The sequence below is a fragment of the Ahaetulla prasina genome, chromosome 2 (genome assembly GCF_028640845.1).
Source record: "Ahaetulla prasina isolate Xishuangbanna chromosome 2, ASM2864084v1, whole genome shotgun sequence".
Classification (NCBI taxonomy): domain Eukaryota; kingdom Metazoa; phylum Chordata; class Lepidosauria; order Squamata; family Colubridae; genus Ahaetulla; species Ahaetulla prasina.
The window spans coordinates 80,338,984-80,361,295 of NC_080540.1; the positions used below are offsets into that span (position 1 = coordinate 80,338,984).

At 38.1% G+C, this 22,312-nt stretch overlaps 1 protein-coding gene across 1 annotated transcript; it reads right to left on the reverse strand.

Moving 5' to 3' along the window:
• Window positions 1–878: 878 nt before the first annotated feature.
• Window positions 879–21,695, reverse strand: LOC131190880 (C-terminal-binding protein 2). The gene is made up of 9 exons (XM_058168365.1): window positions 21,448–21,695; window positions 18,368–18,522; window positions 17,695–17,839; window positions 16,029–16,235; window positions 14,548–14,762; window positions 7,004–7,134; window positions 6,763–6,890; window positions 5,270–5,390; window positions 879–5,173 (listed from the first exon to the last, which is right to left on the reverse strand). Exons 1-9 carry the CDS (start codon window positions 21,494–21,496, stop codon window positions 5,005–5,007), a joined length of 1,320 nt encoding a protein of 439 aa, XP_058024348.1. The 5' UTR covers window positions 21,497–21,695; the 3' UTR covers window positions 879–5,004.
• Between the last annotated feature and the right edge of the window lie 617 nt (window positions 21,696–22,312).

The window sequence follows — 22,312 nt, forward strand, 5'->3', positions numbered from 1 at the left end:
TGAACAGGAGGCGAGAGAACCGACCCCTGAGGCACCCCACAAGTGAGGGACTTAGAGGTCGATCTCTGCCCCCCTGCCAACACCGTCTGCGAACGGTCAGAGATAGGACGAGAACCACCGATAAATGGTGCCTCCCACTCCCAATCCCTCCAACCGCCGCAGCAGGATACCATGGTCGATGGTATCAAAAGCCGCTGAGAGATCTAACAGGACCAGGACAGAGGAACATCCCCTGTCCCGAGCCCTCCAGAGGTCATCCACCAACACGACCAAAGCCATCTCGGTGCTGTAACCAGGTCTGAAGCCGGACTGGAACGGGTCTAGAAAGACAGTTTCCTCCAGGTATTGGGGAAGCTAATATGCCACCACACTCTCAACAACCTTCACCAAAAAGCGAAGGTTGGAGACTGGACGATTGTTCGCCATTTCTATGTTCTCAAAAATGTGTAAAAATCTCCTTTTTTTCAGATTATATAAATAACCTTTTAGGATAGTAAAGTATTTTCTTTGTGAAAAACTGTTATTCCTTTTATTTACATTATTGCAGCTATTATCTTTACCATTCCTTCTGGAACAGAAGCTCAGTTTTCTGTAATAAATTATGGAAGATGCTGCATTTAAAGGGAGAGGTTTGTATACTTAAATGTTTGCAGTCATCTACAGCTTACTATTAACTATTCTGGAACCTTCATCAACAGCACTTTCATCGTAGCAGGTTTATTTTACATCCTCACCCATCTTTTAAGTTTACTAGCTTTTTAATTTTAAGGAAAATGAAGTTTACACCTGCACAATTAGATAATAAGGCAACACTTAAAGGTACTACATTCCATCAGTATTAGTCAAGGCAGCCACACACTTAAATGAGAAGACCCACATAACCGTAAACGAAATATTTATTAAAATATATTCAAGAAACTGTCAAACTTCTAACAAAAGCCAAGAGGGAATTGAAGGGAGAAAAATCTGTACAGGAAACATTGGAAATGCTTTTACATGCCTTATTAAGTTTCACAGTTTAGTTATTGTCTACAAAAATATATTTCTGAAACTTTTGAGTCCTCTATAAAAAGAAGCTGGCCAGCAACAGCAAATCTGACAAGCAGAATATTCCATGGGACAGAGTGAACTCCTCTTGCAGATTAACCTTAGCATGACCCAGAGCACTCCTGTCTTAATAACGTTATGAAAAGACATTCTTTGGGATTAAGCTCCACATTAATTTTGAAGGAAGATTTAAAATGAATTTTCATTCTAATTTACTTCCTTAGCATGCATAAAATTTGGAGCTTGGAGCTGTATGTCTAAACACATTAAGGAGTTGCTGAATGTTTGGTACCAGGAGGAAAATTTAGCATATATGTCCACTTTTACCCATTTTTGTGGTAAATGTTCTAAGAAACAAAAACATCACAATGTGCAACTGGAGCACTTTATAATCAGACCTAGCTTGTCCTTCCTTCTATAACAGAAGTTTGATTAGCTAAAGTCTAAAACCTGATATGAATTCATATTTAATGCTACTCTGGTAAGCTCAAAATTTCTAAATTCCCAAATATAGGTTTGGGTAATACTGGCTATTTTTGAGGATTTAAGATTTAAATCATTTTCCACCAGCAATAGGAGACAGTTGCAACTCTTCTACTGTTAATATTTTTCTAGTATGCCAAATATCATATTTTCTAATCAAAACAAATATCTCGCTGTAAACCAGCTGAGATCCTCCCATTTTCTCTGTTTGGAGGTTTTATCTTATAAATCTTTAGAGGTATCCATGTGTAAAAATATTTTGCTTACTAATGTAGGCTGCCACCATGAAGTGAGTGTATCTTACACTATTCCCTGAAACAGGCAAGATAGGAGACTCTGAGCAATTCCACAGCTTGGAACCTTGATCAGAAACCTTGAAAACAAAAGACAGCAACAGTCAGCAACAAAGCAGTTGCTGATAAACTGTACTAGAAACACAATATGATTCTGGGATATCACTTCCAAAATCTCTATAGCTGAAACCATAGGCATCCATGGGTGAACAAATAGAGGCAAGTGACAAAATGTGCATTGCAATGGAAATGGAAGTATAAAAGCATGGGTCTTGGGTCACCATGTCATAACGCAAAATTCCTTCCTTGTGGCATAATGGTAGCAGACTACAGACATCTGTAGCTGTCAGATTGAACCTATAGGTTCTCAGAATTTAAAACTGTAGCTATAAAGCTATAGTGATATATGGGTTGCAAGAGGCCAGTAAAATATGCATCATTATCAGACTAAGAATATACATAGGCTTATTTCCTCATCTCCAGGGCAGTATGTATTTGACATCATACAAGTATAGAATCTTTAGTATTAGAAATTAATATCCTGAGCATCCCAGCTTTCATTTTTAAAGCATACAGTATTTATGCTTTTATGGTTGTAGCCAATAAACTTCATGTATTAACAACTAGTGAAGCTGAACTAAAAAAATAGCATTCTAGGGCTTCAATTATCTTTCACAGTTCTCTTTTTCCATGGCTACTATTTCCTAAAATCTAATTTTCATTTCCCTCATCCTGTTTTTATGCCTTCTCATTCACAAGAAAACATCTTAAACTATTGGAAACAACTATGTCTTTTATGCTTTATGAATAATTTTTCCACTTCAATGCATGGAATGTGAACATCGTACACACCATTAAATCTGAGCTAGGCTGTTACTAAACTGGAGAATACAGCTTTTCAAGGGATGTTGCAAAAATATCTGCAAAGCTGCAGCATCACATGCTGTGATTCCTTTTGCCATCTTTACCTGGTTCAAAGTTGTTCAAACAAAATTAATCCTGGTTTACATGTAGAATTGATGTTATCATGCTTCTAGTTTTTTAGAATGGGAAAGAAAAGTATAGAAAATTTATGAAGAGATGGGCAAGGGAGTGAGCCACCTCATCACCACTCCTGATTCTTCTACCTTAAGGGCTAGCATTAAATTATACTTGCACCTCAATTCCAGTTTTTAATTGGTTAGATATTTAGTACAAATATTCAATAAAAGGCTGCATTTGTTGCTTTTGCCCTAAACAAAAATTCTCTGAAAGTTCACTGAAGAGTCACTGAAAGGCCCCCTATACTTAACTGTCACATATGTAGTACTAACTTTTTAATTTATCTCACCCCAGATACTGCTACAAAAACCTGAGCATCCCAAGAGGTATCTGAATTTTAAACACGTAATCATAATCATCCGTGCCAATATAAAGCAACTATGTCTCCCAATTATCAGAGCTTAAACTATATCAAACACTTCCAACTTACATTCTAACATAACACATATCAAGGAATATGCCATCTCAAGCAAAAACAAAATCAGAATATGATCAATTTAAAAATTAATTTGCTTTTCTCCATTAGTATCTCACTCATATTAAAGAGGATATGGACCTGCCAGTTAGCCACTGACATTTAAGTCTGAAGAACAATCTGAAGTTTGGGAATGTGCTAACCAATTATTAACTTTTAGCTATAAGCACAGATTGAAGTGGGTGGGTATCTTACTTTATCTTTTTCCAGATTGCCTGATTGATAATTCTGTTTAAAAGACCCACCACAAAGCAAATCAAAACAACTCCCAGGAAAGAAGAATTGCCATTTTCCACTCCCCAAATTTATCTCTTAGCTGTATACTTAAGCAGATTGGTTAAAAAAACATAATTTTTCATGCTCAAAATTCCAAACAATGTAAAAATAATATATATGAACATTAATAAATATTTTGTTTCATGATGAAATATATGCTGTGTAGACAATATGCTAAGGAAAAAGCAATTTTCCCCCACCCCACCCCCACAAATTATACTCTAGTACTGCCTCTATATAGAGTTTAAATGCCTCATTTAAAACACACTCAAGTTAGAAAACTGTCATAGAATAGAACAACTGCATCTTTCAGGAAGAATGTGCATAGCTAGCTGCAGGCTTGAGAATAAGATCTGTTGGTTTGTTTGTTGCAAAACAAGGAATTCAGAGAAGAGTAGGAGTAAAAAAAAAATATGAAGACTGGACACACACATCCCTAATACATTTCACACTAGACAAAATCAAAAGGGAAAAAATCCTAGCTTGGCCTTTGAAGCTATAAAGAGACGGGTCAAAGAAACTTCAATCCTAAATTAAGTTCTAGGATTTTACCTTTTTTGTTGCTGCAAAGTTTGCACTATTTGTACGCAGACATCCTGTAAGTCTTGAGCTCTAAAATTCCTCCTACTTTCCTGCGTGGAGCTGAGTCCTCATTCCCTGAGCTAGGCTCAAAATCTCAATTCAATCATCTTCCTTCCCGCCAAGCATCTAAACTATTAAAACAATTCAACTGATTTTCTGTAAATGTTTTACATACAAATTCCAGACAGAATTCCACATCCACGCTGTGTTTTTGTAATTATTTATCCATAGCCCTGGGAACAAATCATTCAACAACCACATCGGGTTAATGCAAGCAGGAAGGATTGAAGTAGTAAGTGCTCACAACTGAGCAAGAATTCTGCTTCTTTCTATCAAGCAATCCAGATGCACAGCTTCCCCCACCCTATCCCAATACAGTGTTTTTATTACTTGTACCTGAGACGTAACTGATACTCAACCTAAGAAATCACGTTAAAAACCACGCCAGTCATAGAAATCACTGGAATTCATGTGTTCATCCAGGTACTGTTCAGTTTGGTACTGTTTTTCTCTCTATCATATACTGGAGGCAGGGGCATATGAATTTGCATGTTAAAACTAAGCATTATCAAAATAATGAAAAATCACTACTTCATTGCCCCAGGTAAAGGGATTCACCAGAGATTTAAACTAAATTCATTATAAAAATACCTGTTTAAAGGCAAAAGCTAGAATTTGCCAATAATGAAATGCATTCTCCTGTCCGTTGAGGAAGCAGTCCAGGAGAGGAGGGGGTGTCACAATATGTCCTAAAAACAGGAGACTTTTCCTGTTTTATTTTAAGGGTTGAATAAGACAAGAGAGGTGCTACTGGTCAGTGGAGATTTCTCTGTCTGGCTCCAATTTGCTTGACTCTCCTGGAGAAGGAGTGTGTGGTGCAGAGTGAGACACAGAGGGAATGCTGTGAGCTACAATTCCCTCAACTGGTGGCTCCGGCAGCCCAGAGGTTCCTACTCCTACTACTCCTGGAGTAAACCTGTCATAAGAAGAAAACATATGATAATCAAAAGTCACTTTGATAAGCATTCGTATTACAATTTCACTGCTAAAAATTCAGAGGTATGTATCTCACCTGTAAGCTGTAGCTCCATTAAGCTCTGGATGTACAGCTGCAGGATCAATGCTAGACCACTGAGCCGCTAAAAGCAAGTATTCCTTGTTAACACAGTTCCTCAAACCATCAGGTATGTGACCTATATCAAAGTCCACAAATGAAAAGAAAGATTATGCCAACAACCAGGCTTGTAAATATATATTCCAAAACATATCAAAAGTTCTTCCTCTGACTACCTTGCTAATTTGCAGCAGGTGAACAAAGCAAAGAAAAAAATACACAAGAAATCTGCACATATGAATAATCTGAGTTTTCTCTGGAAAATTAGAGCCATAAAAAGATCCCTTGTTATGTGCCCTATAAGACCAATAATTTAAAACAACTGTCCAAATGATCATTCCCTATAAAGGCAGCAGCAAATTCAAAACTGGATACATACCTGACTCATGAGTCTCCTTTTTCCCCTCTCTCCAGTAATTACACTTCTAATGTCCGATAGAACAAGTAGAAGATTTTAATTTAAAAAAAAAAAAGATATTATTGTGCCCAGGATGGGGGCTTACAACTTAAAAAGGCAAGAATTCATTTTTCTCTCCAGATACCCTGTGAACTCTGCAAATTGTTTTCTGCATATATTTAATCTTCTTAATTCTCCACAATTGTTTCAAAAGGATGGGATGGAGGGAGAGAGATATAGAAGAATATAGAAGAATGGACATGTATCTCTCTATGAATAAAGTGTGTGAAATTAAAAATGGTGCAGGCCTGCTCACTCTTGCTTTAATCCTACAGGTATGCAGCTCCTATTGTTACCCATGATTTAAAAGAAAAACCTTATAAATAAGCAATCTGAAACTCAATAATTACATTGGACTTTGGAGGTGTAGCTGATCAGCACAAGAAAATGCCATTGGGAAAATGCTGAGTAGCCTAGAAGCTAAGCAGCATTAAGCCTGATTAGGATTTGGATGGGAGATTTTCACGGAATATCCAGAGCTGTACGTGAGTCTTGGGAATAAAGATACCCCAGATAGTAGATACTTTGGGTCTCTTGTCAAAAAACTATGTGTCCAAAAAATTACCAAGAATGAATCTTGACTCAAAGGAGTGCACTTTTATTCCTTCTGCCATTAATGATATGGAACAAAGCAATCTTCTGGTCATTTACTTCAGATTAATATTTCCTACTGCCAATTATAACAAGAAACAGTGATTTAGAACAGTCACTGAAAGGAAGACAAGGAAGACTATATATGCACATAAACAGATCTGAAAAAAACCTTGTGACTCGAAAAAATGAAATATCCACAGTCAAAACAAGGGATCAAAAAAGTGAAGTCCATATATACAATGACACTTAAAACACAATAGAATAGAGGAAGGTCAAATTATTTTTTTAAAGTACTTATTATTTGGTCACACACAAAATGGTGTGTAACCTGTTGCTATTACACAGACCTAGTCCAGTGAAGTCATTTGGGAAGCAACTACAGAGCTGGTTTTTCAATTACCTGTGATGGCTCTTCGGATCTCCTTAGCCGCATCCTCTCTCGACTCAATAGAAGCCTGTTCACTGTACCAGGCTGTGTGAGGAGTACAAATCACATTGGGAGCATCTTTTAGGGGCCCATTAGCAAAACTGTGATGTAGAGAAACAGGCATGTTTTGGATTATGATCGCTGGTGGCTCTAAGATGCAGAGAGATATGTATCCTATTGAAAACTGACAAAGGCCTGATAATGTAATTGTTACCTGAAAGGTTCTGACTCATGCACATCAAGAGCAGCCCCTCTGATCCTCCCTTCCTTTAGGGCTTGAGCTAGGGCCTTCTCTTCAATCAGACCTCCACGAGCTGTATTCACTAGAAAGCAACCCTGACGCATCTATATAGCAAAATACAGAAAGGGCCACCGAGATTAAATTATTGCACATATGAAAATGCAATATGAAAATGATCATTGTAAAATTCAAATGTATTTACTCATTTAATTCATTTGTGTCTTGCCTCTATACAAATGTCCCAGGTGATGTTGTATAAAAATTAATTTGTTTTATCGAAACCTTGCTCCTATTTGAACAGGCTTCTAAAGGTGACTTTTATGAAGACAACTACATCAAATAGTAACAAACATGAATGAAACCTCCATAAATCCTAACACATTTGTTCCAGTGGACTTAACTGTTTACAAATTTATTTTAAATAAAATATATACTACAGACAGAGGGACGCAGTGGCTCAGGGGCTAGGACGTTGAGCTTGTCGATCGAAAGGTCAGCAGCTCGGTGGTTCAAATCCCTAGTGTTGCTGTGTAATGGGGTGAGCTCCCGTTACTTGTCCCAGCTTCTGCCAACCTAGCAGTTTCGAAAGCACGTAAAAATGCAAGTAGAAAAAATAGGGACCACTTCTGGTGGGAAGGTAACAGCGTTCCGTGCGCCTTTGGCGTTGAGTCATGCCGGCCACATGACCATGGAGACATCTTCGGACAGCGCTGGCTCTTCAGCTTTGAAACGGAGATGAGCACCGCCCCCTAGAGTCGGCAACGACTAGCACGTATGTGCGAGGGGAACCTTTACCTTTATATACTACAGGCAGTCCCTGGGTTCAGAACAAGTTAGGTTTCTAATTGTCTTTAACCCAAATTTTTATGTTAGGTCAGAACTCGTATTTACAAACTGTCTATTACTAAAAAATGATGGACAGCATTGTCCTTCCTTGGGCAGAGAAACTGCTGAAATTACTCAGTTTTTAAAGAAATCACTAAAAACTTCAATAAACAGGTTGTATATTAACAATGTGCAGTTTCAGCGGTTACTCAAAGTATTGCACAACTTCAATGGTTTGTCAGCTCAAGGAAGGAGAATGCTGTCTGCCATTTTTAATAATAGACAGCCTACTGGTATCTAGGGGTTGTCCTTAAATCTATCGTTCTTAAGCAAGGGACTGCCTCTGCCTCAAAAATACAAAGATTTGCATAAAATAAGTTTTCCCACTGTTCCCAAAATTAAGATGGACAGGTACAAAGTGAATCATTTTTCACATAATAGATCCCAAAATATTTCAAGCTTTGTAACTCAGAATCAACATCTTGAATTGGGCCCATTTAAGATACTCTTTTCAGGTTCAGTATCATAGGATCTCTAATAGCTATACTTATCAGTGTCCTGATTGCTCCAGTTTAGAACAACTATACTTTCAGGATCATTTTCATGAATACCCAAAAATAAATGGGCTTATAGTAATTCATGTCAGAGGACTGGCAACTTCACCCTAGCCAATATGGAAAAGGGTATTTATTTATTTATTTTGTCACAACATCATACAAAAAGATTATATAGTATATACACATATAAACATATATAGGAAGAAGAAAAGAAAAACAATAGGACAGGAACGGTAGGCACGTTTGTGCGCTTATGCACGCCCCTTATGGTCCTCTTAGGAATGGGGTGAGGTCAATAGTAGAAAGTTTTTGGTTAAAGCTGTTAGGATTATGGGAAGAGACCACAGAGTCAGGTAAAGTATTCCAAGCACTGATGATTCTGTTGCAGAAGTCGTATTTTCTGCAATCTAGATTAAAGCGGTTTACATTAAGTTTAAATCTATTGGTTGCCCTTGTATTATTGCAATTAAAGCTGAAGTAGTCTTTGACAGGAAGGACATTACAATAGATGATTCTGTGAGTTAAACTTAGGTCTTGTCAAGGCGACGGAGTTCCAAGTTTTCTAAGCCTAGGATTTCAAGTCTGGTGGGATAAGGTATTTTGTTGTTTTCAGAGGAATGGAGAACTCTTCTTGTAAAATATTTCTGGACACGTTCAATTGTATTGATGTCAGAGATGTGGTGAGGGTTCCAAACAGGTGAGCTGTATTCTAGAATTGGTCTAGCAAATGTTTTATATGCTCTGGTTAGTAGTGTGGTGTTTTTGGAAAAGAAGCTACGCAAAATTAGGTTTACAACTCTTAGAGCTTTTTGCTATGTAGTTGCAGTGGGCTTTGGCACTTAGATCATTTGACATGAAAACTCCAAGGTCTTTAACGGGATGGGGTCGTCTGTAAGGTAATGTCCATCTAGTATGTACTTAGTTTTAGAGTTCTTTTTCCTATATGTAAGACTGAGCATTTGCTGGTTGAAATTTGAGCTGCCAATTTTAGACCAAGCGGTTAGATGGTCAAGGTCGTTTTGAATGATAGAAGTGTTGTCTGTGGTGTTAAATAGTTTGACATCGTCAGCAAAGAGAACACAATTACTTGAGATATGGTCACAAAGATCATTAATGTATAGAATAAAGAGTGTTGGTCCAAGGACGCTGCCTTGAGGAACGCCACTCTTGACAGGAACAGGATTTGATAAAGCATTGCCAATTTTGACCACTTGTTGTCTGTTAGACAGAAAAGCAGATATCCATTTGTGGAGGGGTCCTGAGATGCCATAGGATGTTAGTTTAAGGAGAAGTTTATCGTGTACTACTGAGTCAAAAGCTTTGCAGAAGTCTATGTAGATTGCATCTATTGATTTGCCTTGATCTAGATTTGAAGTCCATATGTTTTTGCAGTGGAGAAGTTGTAAGTTACATGATAACTTTTCCTGAAACCAAATTGTTTGTTGGAGAGTAGGTTGTTAGTTTCTAAGTGTGAGGTAATGGATTGATTGATGATAGATTCCATGACTTTGCAGGTGACGAGCAAAGGGAGATCGGTCTGTAGTTTTCGACTAAGCTGGGGTCTCCTTTTTGAAGATGGGGATGACTGTGGCTAGTGACCAAAGTTTGGGAAGAGAACTGGTAGTGAAAGCTTTATCAAAGATAATACTTAGGGGTTCAGCTATATTAATGGAAAGTTTTTTTAAGAAATATGCACATAGACCATCAGGTCCAATAGAAAGCGATGGTTTTAAGTTGTGAAGAGCTTTACCAACGTTGTCTTCTGTGAAATCTATATGAGTTAGATCATCATAGTCATTGCTGGTTCGTTTGTGGAATGTTGGATATGTGTTATCGGAGTTAACAAAAACTGAGCCAAAGAAAATGTTGAAGAGGTTTGCTTTGACTGTTTCGTCATTGCATTCTTTGTTGTTAGAATCTTTTAGTGGTGGGATGGATCTTGAATCTTTAAGTTTACTGTTGACAAAATTATAAAAGGCACGATTGGAATTTGTGCGTAGAAGGTTTTCTTCTTGCTTGGTGTGGTAATTTGTGCATTCAGTTTTAATTTGGTTGCATATGTTTCTGTAACGGTTTCTGAAGTTTGTAACATAGCCTTTTTTGTTTCTTTTCCAGAGGATTTTTTTTTGATTGAAGCTTTTTTATTGATATGGGTAGTTTGTTTTTCTTGGACATGGTAGTCATTCGTGGTACATATAATTTAATGACTCTATTGATTTCAAGTAGGAAGATTCTATAGAGGTCATCAGCGGTTATGCAGGTTGCAAACAGATTTTGCCAGTTCAGAAGTGAAAGATCGTTGTTTATAAGGTCGTAATTGGCTTTCTTGAAGTTGTAGTTGGGAGTTCTGGTGTTATGACGAATTAAGTATGGACGATATTGAGACGAAAATCAATCATGCAGTGGTCACTGTTTGAAAAAGGTTCTTTAATTTGTATACCGTAAATTGAGTTTGGATTGTTGCAGAAGATGAGGTCAAGGCAGTTGTTGAGTCTTGTATTGTTAGTTACAAGTTGTTCAAGACCTAGGTTTGTAACAGCGTTGTATAGTGTAGTATGGATTGGGTCAGTTGAACATTCATTGGTTGTCCAGTTAATGAGAGGTAGATTTAAGTCACCAAGGAAGATAAGAGGGTATGGGCAAGAGGTAGTCCATGTTAGCATTGAGGTTAGCATATTTGCGTGGGTAATGTCATAGTCGGGGGCTCTGTAGCATAGTAAGAATCGAAGAGTAGTGTCAAGGGATAGGTCGATACTATGGTTTCAGGAAGAGAGAGTTTATGTGCTACTTGGATATTTTTAGATTCAGTGTCTTTTGTAAAAGATAGCCACTCCACCACCTCTTGGTTTTCCCGATCTGATCGATAGACTTGATATTCTTTGTTTGAGATAATGGAGTCAGGAAGGGATGAATTCAGCCATGTTTCGCAAACAAAAATGATATCAAATGTGCCACTGTTTAATAAGAGGATAAATTCAGGTAATTTGTTGACTATGCTTCTTGCATTTATCAATTTGCATTTGAGATCTGATATGATTGGTGTTGAAGAGGTAAGGGGCGTGCATACCTAGTTTTGGGTGTTAGTAGGTTGGGGGTTGTGGACAATAGATGGTTGTATAGATGGTTGGATGGTAGTTTGGGTGTTTGGATGGATGGTTGTTTGGATGGCTGGTTGGGTGGATTGTTGGGTGGCTGTTTGGATGGCTGGTTGGATGGCTGTTTGGATGGCTGCTTGGATGGCTGCTTGGATGGCTGTTTGGATGGTTGGTTGGATGGCTGGTTGGATTGTTGATTGGATGGCTGTTGGTTGGATAGTTGGTAAGATGGTTGGTTGAATGGGAGGTAGGGGGATGGGTACTTGGTTGAATACTGGGATGGCTGGTTGATTGTTATGGGTGATGGGGGTTTGAGGTGATTTTTGATTGCAGGTTTTATTTTTATGCAATCAGCATGGTAGTCGATGTATGGGTTGGATTCACCATTGTCTTGTCTTCTTTTAAGTTCTGTGCGAAGTTCACGAGAGCGTATCCTTTGTAGAAAGGATAGGTCAGGACGTGATCTAAGTTTACTGTAGGTAGGGTTGGATTTAGCAATTGAGTTTATAGTCTTTATGAATTTGCTTGCTGTCCTCATTAGTGCATATAACTCTACAAAATCTTGGTGCTGTTGTCCCATCGCTGTTTTTATATTCTGGTCCATCTCTGGAGACAGCAATTATTTCATTTGGGGAGATGGTTGATGAATTATAATTTCCAATGATGTTGTGAATCTTATTGATATCTGGTTCATTTGTGTTTTCAAGTCCAAATAATATTGCATTATTATTTTTGTCCTCTCCATTGCATCTCTGATTAGTTGATTAGTAGTTGTTTGTTGATTGGGTTGTGTTGTATTAATTTGATGTCTAGGTTGAGTTGTAAGTTGTATATTTTGTGGTGATAGATGAGTTTGGAAGAGATTTAGATCATTAGAGTTTTCATTTTTAGTGTTGAAATTTGTTTTATCAAATCTGTGAAACTTTGTTCAATAACTGATAGAATTTTTTTCTAAGTTTTGTTCAATATTTTGAATTCTTTTTCTAGGTTTTGTTCAATATTTTGAATTCTTTTTCTAGGTTTTGTTCAATAGCTTGTAATCTTTTATCTATGTTTTGTTCAATAGTTGTTAATCTTGATTCTAAGATTTTATCAGCGCTTGATTTTCTGGCTGGCATAATGATGATCTTTCTTATTCCTTTGTTTTATTTATTTATTTATTTATTTATTTTATTTTATTTTATTATTATTTATTTTAGTAATGATTAAGTGTCTGTCACTTAATCAATTATCTTTGATTTTATATCTGTCTCTTTAACTTTAAATGGTAGTCAATTTGGCAGTTGCTATGGTAATAGGGAGTTACTATGGTAACAGTGAGATTTGGCGGGAAATTTAAAATGGTGAGATAGGGTGGTTGGAGAAGCTTCTTTACAGGTGGCTGTAATGGCGGAGATTCAAAAGTCAGTAGAGGCCGGAGACTGGAGTCTCCTAGGAACTCACCAGTAGTCCTGCAGCAGTCCTGCCGATTGGGGATAGGTTGATTAGGGTTGTTGTAAATGTTGCTGGGCTTTTATCTCCTTGGTGGGAAATTTAAAGTTTGTAGCAATGTGGGAGGCGATGATGGAGGGCGGTGATGGCAGCGGTGCGACTCACGGTATCGGCAGCGGCAGCGGCAGTCCCGGTCTGGTGGGGTGGCTTTAGTGGTTTGGTGTCTCCAGCCGCCTTTAATGCGGTAGCGGTGGTCTCGGGTCTGGCGGCGGCTCTGGCGGCACAAGCGGTAGCGGCAATCCCGGGGCTGGCGGCAGCTCTGGCGGCGGCTCTGGCGGCGGCCCGTGGCGCCACGGGCTGGCGGCGGCTCTGGCGGCGGCTCTGGCGGCACAAGCGGCAGCGGCAGCGGCAGTCTCAGGGCTGGCAGCTCCGGTGGCGGCACAAGCGGCAGCGGCAGTCCCAGGGCTGGCAGGGGCCCAGGGCTGGCGGCGGTAGCGGGCGGCGTGGCTGCGGCGTGGCTGCGGCAGTCCAGGCTCCGGCGGTCTCCGACTCTTCGCCCACCGCCTGAGTCCTCAGCAGCCTGGAAGAACCTCGGCAGCCTCAATCCACGGCAGCCTGGAAAAACCTTCGGCTCTGGAGTATCGCCAGCAAGGAATCTTCGGGGAAACTGCTCTCCTAAGAGCTCAAAAGAGCCCTTTTACAGAGAGCATTTCTCCGGTGCAACCTTCCTGGTCGCCATCTTCCGGAAGGTTTCTCTATTATTATTCTCTATTATTATTATTATTATTAATAATATTATTATTCTCTATTATTGAGGCTACTTGTGTCTGTGATAAAACTGAATCAAAAAAGTCCCAAATGTGCACACCTTCTCTTTTAAGAGTACTGCACTCCCATTCATAATAGATTATCTACCAGCTTCTTAGATCTGAAAATTATCTGCCAAAGATTTCTAATGAATTTGTTGTTAAGATTAAGTTGAAATGTGTGCCTCTTATACAACCCACTATTGTCTTCAAAAATTTACCTAGCACCTATATGAAAATTACATGTAGTACTCAGACAATGAGCATAGGTGCCCCACAGGGTGTGTGTTCTCTCTCATTGCTCTTTTCTCTATGTACCAATGACTGCACCTCAAGGGTACCTTCTGTTAAAGTTATGAAGTTTGTAGATGATAGACCTGTTATTGGCCTCATTCGAGACAGTGATGTGTCTGCATATAGACAGCAGGCTGAACAACTGGCCCTATGGTGCAGTTGCAACAGTCTGGAGTTGAATATGTTTAAAACCTCAGGCCATCAATCCGCTGAAGACCTAATTCTCCCAGTGCTGCCTATGTATATTTTTCCACATAGTATGGCTGTATTATTATTATTTGTCATTATTATCTTTCTTACTCTCCCCTCATTGATATTATTATGATTATTATTATTCTGTTGCTTTGCATGTACACTGAGAGCTTCTGCACTGGAGACAAATTCCTTACATGTTTAACCACACTTGGCCAAATAAAGTATTCAATTCAAAACAATTGTTACATATAAACCTATGCGTGGCATTACTTTCCTGAAATTTGCACAATGCCCCGCTCAGGGCAAAGCTGTACCTGTTTAATGGTGAAGTCATTGATGAGATGATGGTTATGTTCATTTAGACTGCAGTGTAATGTGATGCAATCACTGTGCATTAGGAGATCTTGCAAGGTGGCCATCCGTTGTAATCCCAAGGAACGCTCCACTCCATCAGGCAAATAAGGATCATAAAAAATAATGTTGAAACCAAAGGGTTTTGCACGTAAGGCAACTGCTTGCCCAATTCGGCCTTTAAAAAAGAAAAAAGAAAATATGGGACTCTTAAACACAGCATAAGGCAGGATTTGTTTTAGACAAAACAAACATACAGTACCTAAATGTTTGTGGTGGAGGAGGGCATATATTTAGGGATCTTTCTCTCTTGGGATTGTATTTGATTTTTCTGAGATAAAACTGTTGCCTTTTTAAAATATGTGCTTGAAAGTTTTTGTATTTCTATGGAACACAGTTAAATTTTGCCTGTCTTTGAGGATTTCTGTTTATTGTGGATATGCATTAATGAATCGGGAAATGTTCTGGGTTTTAATACAGAAGTAAGCTACAATTCTATCACCTAGGAGAAGCCATGGTGTGAGATGCTAAGAACAACAGAGTTTCTGTTACTGAGAAAAATAAAAGTACAGTAAATAGAAATAATAATTGCAGTCCAGTTCGGATGTGCAGCTATCCAGTTCTGAGAAACTGTTCTCAAAGTTGTCTAATGGTCCCAAGCATATATGCAAAATAATCACATATTTATTTAACAACAATACAGTTATTAGGAGATAATAGCTAGTGTTCTCCTTTTCCACTTTAATGACAAAAGAACAACTTCAATTTAGAAAAAACACATACATCAAGCACAATACCTACTCACCAGAGATGTGCAAAATACATTTGATTTGGAAAGAGAATATTCCATTCTTTAATCAGTTATGAGTTGTGCACATATCTATTTACTCTCTAACTCTTTCAATTCAGTGCTCTCCTTCTGAAACTGAAGAATTCCAGTACTTGAGTATACCTGACAATCTTAGATATTAGTTATTAGTTTGTCTGATTATCTAAGCATTAGCCCATTAAGAATTATGTTAAAATGGTTCCATAATCTTGGAAGAGCACATTCAATAAAATCATTCAGGTGTGACAAATTTCTAATATAATATATAATATAAAATATAAATATAAAAAACTACATTTATTGGCCGCCCATCTTACCATAGAGTAACTTTGGGCTGCTTACAGTTTCATAAAAACTAAAAGTTAAAAACAAATATTTGTTAAAATTAAATATTCAATCTTTCTCTCATCTGCAACAAACAGCTTTTCTAATTGTGGTTTTCAGAGTAAGCACAGATCCTAACTTTGCTACCAGGTTAAATGGAAAGCAACGGATTCCTTCGAATCACGAAAGTAGAAAAGTAACAGGCACGAGAGAAATACAAAAAACTGAAACGTTTGAATGTTTGGTCACACTAGAACATTATCCAAGCTACAAAAAGCACTAACTGCTTACCAAGGCCAATGATGCCCAAGGTCTCACCACGGATACGTACAGCACCACCAGCCACTTCTCTGATTTGCTCCATACTCGAGGCTCTGTTTCCTTCTCGCATGGCTTGGTGAAGCCATGTAACCCGACGATAAAGGTTCAGGATGTGGCAGAGGGTAGAATCAGCTGTTTCTTCTACAGAAGATGAAGGGATGTTGCATACTGCAATGCCTAAGGAAATAGGAATATATAATACATTTTACTGACCTCCTGATATAATCTCAGCATTTTGTTATCAATCTGATCCCATACTCGAATTTTATGTAGGCCAAGATAGGAAGCTTTTCTTTCCCTGCTATATTCCCTTCGAAGTAATCGATTGAGAATCACACACCATTAGTGAATGAGACTACTCCCTGCCTACTTTTTCTTTCTCTTTTTAAAAATTTATTGTATTATTTATTAAGTATTTTCATAGAATAAAAGAGAATTCAAAGAAAAATGGAAAGAAATTAAAAAGGAGAAAAAAATAAGTTTAAGAAATTTGATTTCCAATTTTCTTTTCAACTGATAGTTAAATCTTATAGTCCCTCGTCCTTTTAGATGTTATACAAGTTCCTCCAACCCCTCGTTCTTCTTTCCCTTTCTCCTTCTACAGTATCTACTCTCTCCTGCTCTCTGTCTAACAGTTACTAAGAAAAAAGCAGATAACTTTTATAAGATTGCAGGACTGATTGTCTGCATTGGGCTGTTGGCTGTATTACACTATTAAAATGGTAGGTTCGTTTAATTTCTTTTATCCTGGCAGATCTTCCTTGCCCTGCTTGTTGAAATTATTTTAATTGACTGAGCTTGAAAGGACTTTTTACATTATCTGTCGTAAAGGTACTTCTCACACAGAAGAACTGCTTCACATCAAGCATACCATAACTTGGGAATATTATTATTTTGGCAAAATTCTCATTTCAAGAAAGTGTAAACTTGAAGCTCAAACAAACATTTGATAGGATCTCAATAATTCAGTACCATGCAAGGTGCATTGACTAGAAATCTGGACCTAAAGAAATCAGAAACTTCTTCAGATCAGCCTCTCAAATATTTAGACAACCTCACTAATGAAATGTTAAATTATACTTTTCTTTCTTCAGTTATATCAGGTTGATTCAATTATCTGAATTTAATAATCCCAGTTTATCTGAATAATTTAGATCTCATTTCAATATATATTTGTTTAAAATGATAATATAAATCAGCACAAAATATCTGGAAATAAAAAGATTGTAAGACTGAAGAGTTACTTTGTTTTCAAAACAAAGAAAGCAACCAATCACTTGCCTGAAGAAATCGTGTATAGTATAGACAATACATGGGCTCCATTTATATTTATGCAAAAGCATATCATACTTATGGGTTTCAAGCCATGCTGTATGTTTTTAGCCAAGAAACTATTTTTCTATTTCCAATATAAGGATAATATCTTAAAACAATTAATATTCTTATGAAAACAATGTAAATTTATTTTTGCAAATTTATCTTAATCATAGGAAATATTCTACTTGCCTCTCGGAAATTTAATTTTTTTTAGTTAATTCAGCCCAAACCCCAGAACTGAATACGGAGGAAGGATGTATTCCCTACCCACCAACTCTCCAATATTCCTTTTTTTTTAATTGCACTGGGATCACCATACCTAATTCTGCAGCTGACTTGATATCCACATTGTCATAGCCACTGCCAATTCGCACAATGACCCGGAGAGCTTTGAATTTCTCCAGGTCCTGGCGCGACAAGGTAATGGTGTGGTACATCAGAGCCCCAACAGCTTCATTTAGAACCTAGAGGAAGACAGAACAACAGAATAATGCTTACTTCATAGCATTAGAACTAGTGAGCTCAGGATTCCACAACCTCACTTATTATTCAGCATTCCACTTCTGATCGACGCTTTATTTGCTGTTCAATGAACTGCAAAGTACTCCAAGGAAGGAATGGAATGTGAAAGACAGAAAGAGAATATAATTGCTTCTACAAAAGGACAAACACCATCCCTCTTTTCTTCACATCCTTTTAAATTCACAGAAAAGAGAAAAAGAATTGTTCAACTCCCTTCCCACTGGCCTTTCGTACTTAAGCAGAATAGCAAAGTGCAGTATGCATTTTCGGCAAAATTTGCTAACAAAGGACCACCCCTTCTGAGTTCTTTTAAGTTCCCATTGGTTTCCATAGAATTTGGTTCAAAATGAGGATGGAAAGCAACTACAAATAATGGCTAGCTCTCAAAACAGAATTTATGAATTCTAGAACCAACTCAATTTTCATTGGAAACTGAAATTTCCCCCTCTACTTTTTAAAAAAACACTTACCTTTTCATGGATTTCCTGAGTTGATTGTGCATCACAGAAAGCCACTGTGGCAACATCTTTCAGGATAGGCATTTCTACAGTGCAATCCCTGCCATCAAGGAGGGCAACCAATGGACGGGCTGGCATTGGACCATTACCAATAGGAGGCCTTATGCCTACAAAAGAAAATAGCATTATTCACCCACAAATAAAAATGAAAAATATACTTCTACTAGTCCCGTTGCAAATCAATTATGGCATCCCAATATGTTAAGTGTTGGAAAAAATAGAGAACTTTTTACAAGTGCAAAAGACCCCAAATTCAAATTCTACCATTTTTCCAATAAGATTGGGAAAGATACCTCTTTTTTAATATAATAATAACACTCAGTTATATATTACATGGTCAAGTATTGTCAATCATTTTACAGAACTGATTTACAATATATTGTACACACACACACACACATTTATTTTTGTAAAATTTCATTCCTCACATCTTATAACATATCTCATAACACCCCTTCAGAATATTCAAAATATTTGATGGTCTAAGTTATACATTTTTGAAATTTACAAAAGTAATAAAATGGTATCATACATTATCTGACTGAGTTATGGGTCTGAGTTATCATTTCTTAAACTGAGTTTTCAAAGAGGAACTTGATTTTTTTAGCATTATTATTTCCAGTCATATTATTGCCTTCATAAATAAGTATTTTATGCAGTAAAGATTATTATATAGAGAATATTTATCTTTATATTTTAAACACAAGATTCCTGTCTGGAACACTTGAGGGTTGCTTCAATCAGAACAGAAATTACTGAACAAATAAGCCAATAGCCTGATCAGTATAAGGGAGCACCCAGCAATGCTTTAAAAATTGAATGTTTCAGAAAAAAAAACAGTAATATGGAAGATACTTACCCATATCAATTTGCAAATATTGACTAAGTTAATAATTCTAACGTATTTTTAACAATTGTGAGGAATGGAATAGTTGTGATCATGTGCACAAATATCTTTTATCAACCTTTCAGTATCTTATGTGCTTTCAAACCTGAATAGCAAAAATCAACTAAGAACCACTTAAGAAATGGTTATTACATCTAAAAAGGAACTCAATTTGTTCTCTCCTAGCTAAGGAAATGATGAAAAACACAACAGAAATGCACAACTGTTTCAAGATACTATACTAGTCTTCTCAACAATGATATAACTCAAAGATGGAAATTGAGTCCATAGTTCTCATTAAGTTACAACATACTGGTTTTGCTTTATCAAGATGTGTGAGTGTAAAGTAAAATGATTATGAATTAGTAAGTCTATACGCCTAACCAACTGTAACACTAACAGTGATGTTACCTAGTTTGGTACTAAAACGTCTGCAAGAAAGCACCCAAGCTCAATGGACACCAAGGACCCCGCAATTCAATTCTTAGCTAAAAATATTCTTTTATTGCTAACCAATTGTATTTATGCAGTGAACCATGATTTAGCAAACCTTAGGTAAGTGTAATATGCTAACCCAACTAAATATATCTTAATAAGTTTATACACAATTAATATAATTTGAGCCCCAAATAAAGTAAAAAAAAACCTTTCTAATCCCTAGCTATTAATGGAATAATTCTCAGAGCAAGAATCAAAAAGTTCTGGCTGGCCTTGTTAGCCAGACAGAAAACTATTGGGAAGCTAAGACACTTTGGCATGTTGCTTTTCTGTTCCAAACAAGTGCCTAAAGAAGAAGGCATTCATCAGGCATTAAAGTCTGAAGCTAGAATCAGAAGAGATTGCTCTTCTGGATGGCGGAATCTTGTGTTCACTAATGGCTTTCTCTCAATATCATAAGGGGATAGTGTAATTCTCATCTTTTGTATTGAGCAAAACTTAATGTCATATATCTCTAACACCAAACTGAGCAAAACTTAATGTCATATATCTCTATGTAGCTATCATTGCCAGGCTCAAGATTGACTCAACCTTCCATCCTTCCAAGGTGTGTAAAATAAGGACCCAGATTGTTGGGGGCAATATGCTGACTCTAAACAGCTTAGAGAAGGCTGTAAAGCACTGTAAAGCGGTATATAAGTCTAAGTGCTATTGCTATTGCATAGTATCATTTAGGTTTCAGTTCAAAACAAGACTAACTTATATGCAACAATTTGCTTCCTTTAAATCATTTATTTTTCATTTACTTCTTCAGGGACAATGTTATTAGCTTTTATTGTATTATTATTATGGGATGGGGGCTGATGTTAAAGAGCTTCGTAATCTGCCCAGAAAATTTCAGTTAGGTGCCATAAAATATAAATATATTATATATAATATACGATATATAAATATAATATCCCACAGAAATAAAAAAAACCTGGTCCTCAATTGCTACTACTTAATACAAGAAGGTGAAGGATAAAAGGTACATACAATTCAAATGTGCTTTTTAGACAGCAGAAAACTGGTTTAGATTAAAAGGCCAAACTTTTTTTTTTTGACACATTTGCAAGAAACCCAGAAAGTACACATTAATAGAGAAAACATACTTTTTTTTTTGGGGGGGGGCAAATAATTACTATCTATGATATCTTTTGAAAGAGACACTTCACATACTTGGACATCTTTTTTTTAAAAAACCACTATTAGACGTTTTCTCCCCTTCTGTCAAGTGGGGACCTTAAGGCTAACCGGGTTCACCGGGTGTCTGTCACATGAGCTGAGATAATGGTCTCCACCAAGGAAAGAGGATACAGACCGCGGTTTTTAAGTAAGGAGTCGGGACCGGCTGTGGTAATCTGGGCATCTCGGTCTACGGGCAGGTCGGACGGGGCCATAACTCGAGGATCCCCGTTTTTCAAAGAAAGGATTAGCTCACAACGCCTCACAGCAGAGCCAGGCGGGCGGCCGCAAATACTTCCACGAGCAGCCTTCTGTCACAACACCACGTGGAGAGAAAGAGAGATTCGGGGCACGAGGTCCGAATCGTCCGGCAGCTTCGTCGTTCGACATTTGGAGAGTTCTTGCCGCCCGGTGCCCGCCATCCCTCCTTCCGAAGCTCAGGAAGTTTGGGGGGGGTTTTTTTGTTTGTTTTTTGTTTTTTTACCTTCACAAATGCGGTCCAGCCTCTGGCGCTTCACTTTGTGCCTGTCCATGGGACACACCGAGAACGGGCCTGGGGGCGACTCTGAGCAGGAGCGAGCGGGCGAGGCGGGAAGAAGAAAGCGAGAGCTACGGAAAGCCCAAACCTGACTGGGTGAGCGGAACACGCGAACTCGTCCCCCGCCGAGAACTGGCGGCGGCGGCGGCCTGGGCCTCCTAAGTCTGAGGTTTGTGGGGGGGGGGGGAAGGAGGGGGGGCGGGAAAGAGCCAGGCCGGGTGGCCCGATGAGCCGCAAGGATCCCGCTGTCGCTGCCGCCTCCTCCTCCGGCTGTCTCTTCCCCGCCGCTGCCCTTCCCCCCCCTCCCCTCACCGGCCTCCGAAACGGAAACGGAAGGGCTGGGCTGAGGCCTCGGAAAACAAGATTTCCCGGCACTGGCCCGACGGGAGCGTATCGGGCTCTGCAACCATAGAGTCGCTTCTGAAAGTTTCCCACGCTTCCGGTCCGCTCTCGAGTCGTAATAAATGCGGATTCCGTGGGAAACGATCGGCAATTATCTGGTGATGTCAACAACAATATCGGCAATACCTTCTGCTTTTCTTTTCTAATTTTACCTTGGCTTATCCGGGGTTTTATTTTTGTGGGTGATAAGCTATATAAGGCTGGAAAATATTAACAGGGCTCCAGGGCTTAGAGAGCTGTGCCAAGTAAGAGGGAAATTTGAACTTAACTGGATTTATGCATAATAATCTTGTAAGAGTGTAAGTGGCCTTCTCCCCACTCCCATTAAATAAAATGTATAATATACATTTCATGCAAAAGTGTATTAAAGTACATTTTTGTCTTCATTCCTTTTCTTTCAATAATGAAA